Genomic DNA, 12,261 nt, shown 5'->3' with positions numbered 1-12,261 from the left:
GCATAATTTGTGCTTGCCCTAATGACCCACTAATGAATATCAGTGGAGTTTCCAAAATGAGAGACAATGTGCCAAGTATATTTTATCACTACTTCAGATTGTTCTGAAATATTCTTAAAAGGTATGAAGCTAATTTCTCCCTAATGAAAGCAATTACAGTACTACCTAAACATCCCGAAATTAACTTCTTAAAGGCATTGTAAACAGTGCCAAAATAATAATACACCAGCCTGTACATCTGTAAATGTGCTTCAGTACGTTCATCATCATTTTAAAACATATTTTATATACATTTTTTGCAAATTCTTTAAGAAGAATCAATCTCTGTACTATAATATTTTTGCTTATTATCTTTGGTTTATTAGCAGTGTTGTCAATGTTGCAGGGGCTTAAAAACAAATACAAATAAATGTATACAAAAAGTCTTTTATGAAAGACTTCAAAATAATTTTTGAAAATTAAAAGAGAAGTAGGAAAAGCTGAAGTCACAGACTTAAGAGGAGTTTAAAGTTGAATCATAAGCCTTTTTAATAAACATGTCAATATTTTTTGAAGTAGCTCTTTTAAATTGAATTGTATTTTCCAAGAAAATAATAACTTTCAAGACAAGAATAATAGATGCAACCCTTTATTGAGGAATTTGCTATGGATTCTGGACTATATTTTGATCTTCATAGTATACCTCTGATAACCTTTGGTTATTCTAAATCCAATCTACAACTACAAAAACAGATAAACTGATTTGCCTATATCTTCTACCTAGCACATAAAGAGCTCGAGTCTGGAACTGAGCTCGAATCTCTATAATTTAATCCTACAGATTGTAAAACATCTATGGTCAAGTAATAAATACAATAGTTACATATGGTCAAATTATACACCCAGTATGCAAATCACAGGCGAACTCTACTTTTACAACTATTTTCTGCAGCGGCTACTATCGGAAGATAAGAAATGTACTATTTACTTATAAAACGTTCTTTTGGAAAAGTCGAATTCTCATCATTGATTTCTAGATACATAGATCATCACTAGGCAGATAAATCATGCCCATGGGGATGGTAGAGAGGAAGGCTGCAATGCTGTAGTACAGGCTCTGCTCACACAGAAAAAGGGACTCAACACGAGAACATACTTGCTAAATGAAGTTAATGTTGCACAGCTTCATGGAAGACTTCAATAAAAATCATATGGTATATGTATACTTTTCTGTGGTAGGGCTTCAAGCATGGCACACATGCAATCACCATTGAGCTACATTCTTGTTTCTGTACCATTTTTGTCATCTTCGTTGCCTGTTTTTTAAGCCTAATGTCATTGAGATAGTACAGGAATATTTCTGAAACAATATGTAGGCTGCAGTCACACCAGAAATTTATGTTGCACACTAAAGGATTAAAAGAATATGCTTCAAATTTATTTCAGATCATCTTAATTTCGCATAGGCACTGATCATTTTGGTTAGCCCTGATTAAGTGGTATATTTTATGTAAAGTGAGATGTGAGAAAAATTTATCTTACTAATATAAATAGCATTTGCTTCATTAAAAATGGTCCTGATTTTTGCAATTACACGGGTAGTCTCCAATTTACAAAATTCCATCTGCCAATGAGAAGGGTCATGTATTATATTATTGTAATTTGAACTTTAGTAGTTCATGTTTAAATTCTAGGTAGAAATTTAGGATTATATTTAATCATGATTAAAACACATATGACAAAAAATGAACCCCAATTCTGTTTAAAGACATGTTTTCTCTAGTGAGTTTGCTTGTCACTATGTCTGTAATTAATACACCAGCTTCTCCCCTTGTGATATGGATGTACCACTGTCTAATTATATATATCTATATGCATGTAAACATATATAGTATACATGTGTTTACATATATAGGCATATGCACACATATACATATATACATCTGTACATATAATACACGTATATATTAGGACATTTAAATCATTAAGCAGAGTATATTTTTATGAGATACATTCCAGCAAAGTATTGCATTGAAAAAAAACAAGAAAAGAATATTAAAACAGGATTCAAACTACACAGGGACACCAATAAAAATATTGCTTGGGTATGTTGTTTGGTATTTTTAAACCAAATCTGGGTTTTGGTTTTGTTGTGTTTTTTTTTTCCTTTACTATTGTTTTTGATATGGTATCTCACTGTATTTCCCAGATGACTTTAAACTCCTAGACTCAAGTGACCTCCTGCCTCAACTTCCCAAGGAGCTGGGACCATAGCTGTGTAACACTCCCTCTGCTCAAATCTGCTTTTTAATTAACAAGTACAAAAAGAATTGAGAAACAAGCCCTAAATGAGGACTGGATACAGAAGAAAATTAATGTTTGCTCACTTAACTTTTCAAACCATGAACCTCCAAAGAAACCCAGGGGAAATCTATATTTGAAACTAGACCCTTATGATCTATATTCATACTATAGCCTGTAAAGATAATTGAATAATAGATCACCAGCAAACACATAAAGGAAAAGAGGAACACAGAGCGGCAACTCTGTGAACAATGTAGTCATTTCAAGCCATTCACCTTGGAACACTTTGAGAACACCTGTTTGCTCTGTAAGGAGCATCTGAAGCAAAATTATTATCTCGGAGCCCAGTAGATGGCAGACACTAACTGACCCTTCTCCACACACCAAAAAAAGCAAGCAAACAAACAAAAACATAAGGCATAGTATGTGATGCCTAATAGCCAGAAATGATGTTGCTATCACATTTTATTTTTTAAAAAGTGAAGCAAATGGGAAGATGGCTTGAGTAATCCTCACTCTACCTCTGCTGAAGACCTCTTCCTGCCTTACCCACCTGGAGAGTCTTGTCTCTGACTTTCCCCTCTGTTTTCTTCAGAGGTTGCCATGGAAACAGCCTTGGCCCAGAACTAGACCAAGAAACCCAGATTAGCAGATCCAGCATACATTACATTGTCCCATGGGGCCAGGTAATGCTATTCTAAGTGACATAGACGGGTGCTTTTGCTACTGACCACCTCAGAGCCTTCAGCACCCTAAGGGCAACCAGGCCAGAAGGCAGCTTCCTGCAGGGGCAGGCACCCTTCTGAGGAGAGGCCACAGAATAGTGTTAACAGAGTCTGCTCTGTGGAGATAGATGCACAACCACCTCCTAAAGGAAACACAGAGCCATGTGCATGTGTGTAGGGGTGTGCCCGGAACAGTTCCCGTGGGACAATTTAAAGACCACACCAGTGGAACATCATGCATATGTTCTTAAACACAAATAACATTTGGACCTCATCATACATACTGTTCTAAATGTCAGTTTCAGAGAAAGGCCAGCTTACTTCTTCTATGGTATTTCATTTATATTTAAAGAATCTCACTAATATATCCAAAAGCTGTCTCTTTTTTGCCTGTAATTATTCACAGGGAAATAATCTGTAAGATGGCTGCCGCTGTTACCGCCAATGCTTCTGAATATTTTTAAAGCAAGTACTTGGTTTTTTCATATATTCATATCATGAATCTCAGTTTTATGTCTTAGCTAGTCTTATAGACATCTATCCCTCTGAACTTAGCATTTACACGGGGCTCAAGAAATATTTGTAGAATGCACTTGTTTTCATGGCCACCCTTATATAACAAATGAATATTAAGGAGTCATTAAAAAGCTGTTAGAAGAATGCAAAAGAATATTTTCAACCTATTGAATCATATCATATTGTATTATATTAAGATTAGTACACCAGGCCTAAATCAATAACTATACCATGCCTAAATCAATAACTATACCTCTTCATAAGGATAAAACCATAACATTATTCTAGCACTATATGTCTTAAAGTATTATTTCAACCATAAATTCCACGTGACCATCGTAGTTCGTACACCTAGCATAATTTCACATTCATGTGATTCACTAACTAAAAGAAGATAAAACAATAAATACCAGGTTGAATCTAAAATTGAATTTTGTTGCTTCAATTCAGTTCATTTTCCCCCATATAATTCTATTCTACATACAAAGATGATTCCTTTTATTAGAAATTGACTATAATAACATCAAATTATTGGAAATTACTCTAGAACTTTTCAGTAGTTACTTTTTAATTGTTGCATAGATTTACAACAACCTGCAATCACTGAAATCCACAGTGGAGCTACACTCAGTATCTGTGTGGGGTTGGAGGAACAAGGGTACGATGAGGCCACAAAGGAACGAAAATCATTCAGAATGGACTCATTGATCCTGAGCTGAGGACAAACAGCTTCATCTGATGGAACAAGGAATTAACCGGTCCTTGGTGAGCAACTTATTTCTCTGGGAATATGGATCATTAAACCATGTCACAAGAACAAGGAAGAGGCTGTTTATTAAATCTCTAGGTGACCAATTCAATCCTTGTGCAAGATTTTAGAGAGGTCATCTTGCTCTAGTTAATAGCTAGCTGGTACACGTTACCAAATAGAGTCTAATGCTTGGAAAGAAAATGGGACTTTTATACAAAAATAATCACTCTAGGTCAGATCCTCAAGATTATAAAACTAGAATGATTTTTATTTTTCTTTCTTTCCTCCTTCCTTTCTTTCTCTCTCCCTTCCTTTCTTTCTTTCTTCTTCTTGTTGGTTCATTTGTTTTTTAGAGGTCAGTATAGCCTTAAGCAGTAGAATGTGCTGGAAGCTTTTTCTCCAGAGGAGAACTACCATATAAATCTACATACATGAATGGAGATAGGTCTAAAGTGTCTGCTGCATATATGTTTCTTCTTTTACCTCCTGATGGTAGATGTCCAGGATTCTCTCCAAAGACAGCTCTTCAAAGTACAGTTTGTCACACTCGTCAAAGTCGGTGCTCACGGTCTCAGGGTTGCAATTGACCACCACTGTCTTCTTGCCAAGTTGACGCAGTGTACGGATGCTGGAGACAGCACACCAATCAAATTCCACGCTGCTGCCTGCAGAGACAGTGAGATTGGGAACGTGGCTGTAAGAAAAGCATGAAGTTACAACGCAAAGGAAAGCAGAGAAAATACACACCACCGGTCCGTCCAGGAAGAGGAAGCAAAAGCCTCTAAGTTCAAAATTTAAAACTTCAAATTATAAATTTCAGACCTATGAGACATTGTATTAATGATGACAAAAACAAGTTCTAACTCATGATGAAATATTGGCTTTTTTCCTGCTCTATATTCTGCAGTAGATATTCTCTGTATTTGAAGCATTTAGAAAACAATGGTAATGGGGGATGATTTTAATGTTAACAATAAACCTAGTTAGCAGAAAAGAAATTCAAAGTGAACACAGTGACCTCAATTCCTGAAGAGGTAAGCCAGTGATCAGATTACTTGAATTCTTTCAATCTTTTCACTTAGCCTGCCATTTAAGAGTGGAACCCTGATCCCTAAAGTGCTTTCTGTCTCTGACATGTCTTTATTGATGGGAAAGATCTATCCTTTCTATGCATATCCCTTTAAACCTGAGAGGCCATCCTATGCAGCCTGAGTAACCTTCTACGAATAATATGGAGTATAACAATGATCCAAATGCCTCAAAATATCACCTTTGCTGGGTGCAATAGAACGAAAAGTTCTAGTACTTAAATGTGGCTTTAAAAAATGGCATCCAAATGTAGTAGCATGTTAATTCTCACTATCAAGTAAACATACACTGGATTAACAGCTCTGCTAGTCTGTTCTGTATCCTAAAGTAATACAGCATCACTGCATAAATCAGGTAAAACTGATGATATGAAAAAAGATCTAGAGAAGAGAATATATGCTGATAAGATATTTAAACCGTAAAATGACTGCTATGGTCTGATTGAGTCAGGATTCAGATTCATGTGGTGGAAAGTTAACCCTGATGAAACATTACTGTGAGGTGAGTCTTTCAAGAGCAAAGCCCTTGTCGAAAGATCATTGGCAAAATAAAAGGTCGTGGGAGAGAGTTTGGTTCCTTTGTTACTTTCTGCTTTCTGCTGGTGAGGATACAGTATTCCTTCTTGCCAGAGAATAGAGGGCTCAAGATGTAATCTTAGAGGGAAATACCAAGCCCTCCCCAGATAAATGAAGTTGCTGATCTTTTGGTCTTGGATTTTCTATCTTTCAGAACTGTGAGATATGTTTTGGGACTTTATAAATTAACCTAGCCTCAAGCATTTTGTTATAGTAGCAGAAATGGACCAAGATAATAATTAAAGCAGTAAAAATGATGCTTTTGTCCTACTTTAAGACTTGTTGGGCTGGGGATTTAGCTCAGCGGCATAAGCACCTGCCTTGCAAGCAGGCAGTTGTGAGTTCAATCCCCGGTACCGATAAAAAGGAAAAAGACCAAAAAAAAAAAAAAGACTTGTTAAAACTGGTGATCTTGAGGCACCCAGTTAATTGTAAAAACTCAAAAACTCAAACTGTTCATGCTCAAAGAAACAGAGGAAGACTCCTAAATCATATATTTTACCATTTCCCTATTAGATTGCTTTTTAATAACTAAATATAAGTGTTCTTGTTTACTAATATCACTATTAATTTAATGTACACCTGGAAACCATAACAGATCTGAGTGATTACTAAGCATCTAATTTTAATTGATTTGAGAGGGAACATCACAATTATAGCTGAGTGTATTTTAATTAGATGGTGTTACTCTACCTGTCAGTGAAACAAACTCTCTGCATTTGATGTAAACAGAAGACTCATAGAGGGTCAGAGTTAATATCTACAATAAAGTCATTTCATAAATTTAGAACCTTATAAGGAACTGTGTTAGAAGAGGTAAAATTGAAGTCTATTCCAGTCTCCAACACCAGTTCAAGACCTGAGTCACTAAATAAGGACAAAAAGATATGGTGAGATGAAGTTGAATTTGTAGTTGAGATCTGTGTTTAAGTTTCACTGTTACCACTACATAGCTACACAAGTTTGGGTTTTAGCTCTCTGAACCTCAGCTTCCTAACTGGCAAGCCATTTATTGTGATAGCATTTTTTCACATCTTTCTGAAAACAAAAATGAATCAACGTTTATACAAATATGAATTGTGGGTCCAATATAAATAGAAGTCATCATGTTACCAATGTGATAAGGACCACAGCCCAGCACCATCATTCCATGCTCGTCAAAATTGATATCATGCTCCTGGGGTGGAAAAAAATCAGAAAATGTGGAAATTATTATCTTATCCTTCCATTTCATTAAACTAATTGTCTTGTATGTAAATGTGTATTTTCATTCTTGCTTTTGTTCACAAGCATGCTCTTAACTCTGGGAATCCACCAGTAAAAAAATATTATACAAGCTTTATTTACTTGTAAAAATTAGATTTAACTCAGTAGTAGCAAATTAAACAGTCATGAGATCGCAGCATAATTTTACCCTCATGGAATTATTATGCCTATATTTTACTAGGTTGATTTCAATATCTTAAAGTAGTTCTTTAAAAATGAGGCTAGAAACATATCCCTGCACCTGACCTACATGAAGTCATTTTTATTACCAAGATCACTAGATAATCAAAGATAGAAAAATATGTGTTCCTTGATATGGTTCAGTTATTAAACGTAGAGATTTCTGGAAAAGACAATTTGGCAGTTCCTACCTGACCATTGTAGGTCACATACAGGTAATTTGTTACAGATGGGTATTCTGCAGCCAGTGTATCAATCTGCAAAAGAAAACCAGTTATCTATTTTATTCTCTTACTATGTTATAATTTTTAAGACTGTGGGGTTTTCATGCTGGTTTCATACTTCCTTGATATCTAGTACTGTCAACCATAAAGACAGGAAAAGCTACGTGTGATCTAATTGCTTTCTAATTCGGGGAATAAAGGAAGACAGAAATAATTCGATCTAGTTATCACTTCAGTGATAAATAGTCACACAGACCCCCAGAGCACTGCTGAATCACTACCTACCTTAAACAGGATGAGATGACCATAGGGTCCACTAGTTACCAGGAAAACTAACTTAACCAGCTATCTAAAGCAGGTGTATGAGATCTAAAATCAGAGTAGAGTGACCTATGCATAAAGATGTATTTGTTTTACAAATTAACACACAAGATGGAATTCACTGAAGCCTGTAAGAAATGAGATCACATAAATACCATAAACCATAAGCAGAGGGTGGAGAACAGAATCTCATTGAACACACTTATGAAAAGTAAATCAATTCTGCTCTCAGGGCCAAAGAGCTCAGCTTAGTGAGCAGGAATTTGAGGCCAACAGGGCAAGCTAGGATAAGACAGGTGAGCAGGAAGAAAGCTAATAATTGCTGAATAGAAAATATTTAACACCAAGCTTGGGACCTAAGTGTATCTATGTGCCACCACCACCCCCCAAGCAAACAGAGAAAAGCCAATGCTTGTAAAGGACAAAAAGCAGCTGGTGGTACTTTAAACCAAGATACTCCTTCCATTAAAAGCCAAAAGAAAAAAAAGAAGCACATACACCTGTGAACATTCCTGTGTGATTGTCATGAATACGAGATGACCTCATTAAGCCTGGCCCTATCACAATGAATACTAAATGAACCATAATGATGGAGCACTTAAAATAAAGTATTGCCCTGTAAAATCTAAGTACCAATGGAGATAACTATTATTTTCAAGAGACTCACCATCATGCTAGGGTATTTTGAGTCCTTTTAATATCACACTAACAGTTTCTCATATTACAAATATATTTAGACACAGGTCAAAAAACAAAGGACAAGTCATTTTGATTTTTTTCTTCTGTGATTTAGGAAAATCCGGTATCTGTTCATATTTTGACAGTCTTGTGCCCAAACTACTTCCTTCCCTTTTAGGCATAAATCATCCCTGTACTAAATAAAGCTGATGACATCACGAGCATCAGTCACACAAGCAGGCTCTGTTTCTCAATATGGCTTTCTCTGCATTGAGAATGGTATGGGGAGCTGGTCCCTGTATTTCATCACAGACACCCAGGGTAGAATGGGGACCTCTCTCACCTGTTTAACCCAAGGGCGGATGCCTTTCTTCAGTCTCAGCTCCCTCATCTGGGCCTCAGTCAGTCCTAGGCATTTTGCGATCTGCTTGTCTGAGAAGCCAATCTCCTTCGCTTTCTTCAGGGTCTCCTGGGAAAGGGACTCACTGGAATAGACAGCAGAGAGGGTTGGAACTCAGAACAAACAAGCCCAAAACCATGAGCTGCTCCTTTTCAAAGAGCAACAAAAACTCCTCGTTTTGCTCCTGGAAAACTTCCTGAGGTTTCCTCATCTTTAAAAACTCGAAAACTAACTCACCTGCTAGGTCCTGCATCGTCTATGATAACAGCTCCTCCCTAGCCAGCACTGACCTCTCCTCAGAGTTGTATTTTTCTCATCCTGCTCACCTGTCTTATTTATTTCCTTATTTCATCTTTGCCTTTGGCATCTGTTCTTCTGGTAAATTTTCTTTTCGGTAATATTCAGGGACTATAAATCAGTTCTCAGTTTTCATAACATATTATCACTTCTTGATTTTTCCATCATTTCCAAACACAGCTACTTTGGCTTCTACTAAGTTACCTCGCACACTACTTTTTTTTACAATTATTTACTGTTTTTCTCCCTGAGGCTCTACACTTTGTCGCCTGTTTTATCCTAGTTATTTTCTCTCCTCTATACCTTGAGCCACTGTCATGGGCTCAAGTAGCATTAGGTGCTGATGACTTGCAAATCCAGGCCTCTCCTCCAACAATGCCTGACTTGCGCTCTGGATCTATCCTGGCCCACCCTCCCCAGTGTCCCAGTATCGCTTCAGACTGCGTACCTTCTCCCTCCTGCACTGCTTAAGCTGTCTAGCTCAGAAGAGAGTTTCATGGTTTTATAATTATTCTCCATTCAACCTAGATTTGGCTCCTCATCTTCTTCCATGCTCATTTCTATAATGCAGACTTTGTGTTATTTCTCTCACCTTCAACACTTTTTGACATATCCTCCACCACCCCAGATTTTCCTGAACCCTCAGAGACCGGCCTCAGCGACCCTCCAAAGGTCAACTAAAAGCAAGCCTCATCCCTGAAGCCACTGAGTTTGGTCTCCCCCATCTAGTTCTGACTGAGATGTTTTCTGGGCATAGTCAGAACCATTTTCCTTAGCGTGGCATTATCACCTGATATTTTTAATGTTTTTTAACATTCATTCACCAAATATTGTTTTGTTTTGTTTTTGCTACATTTAAGTTCCATGAGGGCGATAAATATATTTGGCTCACTTACCAGATTATTCCCAAAGTTTGCAACATTATCTGACCCACAGACAGCATTCAATAAATATGTATTAAATAAATAAAAGAAATTACAACTCTTTCTCACAGAAATGGCAAAAACGTAGTTGAAATCAGCATGTAACTAGATTTTAAAATGTAGAAAAAAATAGTTTATCAAGAGCTAAGTTACAGAAGAAAAAAATGCCCCTAACCACGTAGTTGTGGGCTATTTCAAATGATAGCACAATGAAATTCAAACAGCTCAATAGTCAATACAATTAGTCTCAAATATAACAGCATATTATCAGAATATCTAACTTATACCAAAGAAAGCATTTTCATGAAATCTTGTTAATAGAATGTAATTGAATTAAATCTCTTGCTTTTTGTTCATTCTAATCTTCAATTTTTTAATTCAACTCATACTCTGAGTTTTGAGAAGAAATGATCAATCTGGTGCACATAACGACCCTTTTTCTGACTGTCTAGTATCAGGACTAGTCTGGATTTTTGCACCTTTAACTCTCCGTAGTTCATTTGTTTCTGTTGTACCTGATTTCCCTCCTGTTTCAAATCAGCGCATTACATCTCCCAATGCATTTACTGATGTATCCTTCTATTTTTATTGTGAATTTAATCTTGCCAACTTTTTTTATAAGAATCCTTTCAAAGCAACATGTTTTTCTTGGTTACAGCTTGATATTACTACTTAGAATACACGCTAAGCCCTATGCAATATGATTGACAATTCTGCTATCCAATACAGTAGCCACTCACCATGTGATTACTGAAATTTAAAGGTCAATTAACTAAAACTTTTTAGAAACCAAAAATTTAAATCTACAGTTACTCTAGCAGCATTTCAAGTGCCCGATAGCTACTCACAGTGGCCAGAAGCTACTGTGCCAGGCAGGTGGACTACAAAACAATTCCTTACAGGACTTTCTATTGGACAGTGCTACTTGGAGCTCTATTGTGCAAAAGCAGTCCTGGAAACAGTGTGGTGACAGAGTGAGTCAAAACAATGTACAGAGGGCTAAGATGCGTGGTGCACAGCAAGGTCAGCGTAAGGAGATAAACAGCGTGAGTGGTTGTACTTGTGAAATAGCCAGCAGTCAGGGAGGCACACGAGCCATAAAGAAAGTTCAGCTTTGGAGAGATGGAATTATAGATGTGCTATGGGCAAGGAAACAGTACCTGCAATAATTTGAGGGCAATGATAGATTCCCCAGGTATCGAAAATATGCTGAGGCTCTATGGCTGGGAAGAGTGAGCAGGGGATTGGAGGGTGAGAGCGGAGCGATACTCTTTGTCATTCTTCCAGCTGTGTTTTTACCCTTAGCGTGCACGTGCTGGGTATCAGACTCGTGTTTCCTGTATGAATGGCATGGAGAAGGAACGCAGAGCTCTCACCCTGGAGGAGGTCAGAGGACATAGACTAACAGCCATGCATCTGCACCGTGAGAGATGCTCCCAGAAAAATGCAACCCGGGTGCAGCGTGGGGAGGAGCCTCTTGCTTGGAAACACTTTATTTGCATGTGATTTCTGATCTTTAAGGGCTAAGAAATAATTTATTATTTTCTTCAGTTCTTTAAAAATGGAGGATAGATTTTGTGGTTACCACTTGTTTAATAAACATGTTTCCACTTTCTTGCCAAGTTGCTCCTAAATCAATTACTTACTTACGTACAAGTATGCATTCAGCCCCAAAGTAGAAATACATTACAAATAATGATAGAATTTTAGATGAGAGTCTTCTAAAAGAAAATCTCTGATTGTGTGCTTTGCAGGTCTCAAACCATAATACTATTTACATGCACGGGGGAAATCATAATAATGTTTACATTCTGTGGTCTATAGCTGTATTAAAACACAGGGATAAACCTTAGATTAGGTAGAGAAATCGTGCATATTTACCACTGGGCAAACCCCTACCTAAAGGTTTTTCTATACTTACTAAAACATTTTCCCATCATTGTTGGTTAGCAGTAAAAAAAAAAAAAAAAAAAAAGACAAACACAGAATAAGATTTTTCAGTACAACATTTCCTTATTAGTGCAAAACTATCA

At 36.8% G+C, this 12,261-nt stretch overlaps 1 protein-coding gene across 1 annotated transcript in view; it reads right to left on the bottom strand.

Moving 5' to 3' along the window:
• The window catches only part of Cps1 (carbamoyl-phosphate synthase 1), a 111,908-nt gene that overhangs the window by 29,676 nt on the left and 69,971 nt on the right, over positions 1–12,261 (bottom strand). The window contains exons 22-25 of the mRNA XM_003474476.4: positions 8,952–9,093; positions 7,577–7,642; positions 7,053–7,116; positions 4,759–4,940 (exon numbers count right to left, since the gene is read on the bottom strand). Of these exons, the coding sequence (XP_003474524.1) occupies positions 4,759–4,940; positions 7,053–7,116; positions 7,577–7,642; positions 8,952–9,093 (454 nt within the window). The remainder of the gene's footprint in view (positions 1–4,758; positions 4,941–7,052; positions 7,117–7,576; positions 7,643–8,951; positions 9,094–12,261) is intronic.

This window comes from Cavia porcellus, unplaced genomic scaffold (genome assembly GCF_034190915.1).
Source record: "Cavia porcellus strain 051 isolate PalLab524CR breed Dunkin Hartley unplaced genomic scaffold, mCavPor4.1 scaffold_26, whole genome shotgun sequence".
NCBI classification, from domain to species: Eukaryota; Metazoa; Chordata; class Mammalia; order Rodentia; family Caviidae; genus Cavia; species Cavia porcellus.
Note: the sequence above shows the minus strand (reverse complement) of the source record. Positions and strands in the feature narration are given on the sequence as shown.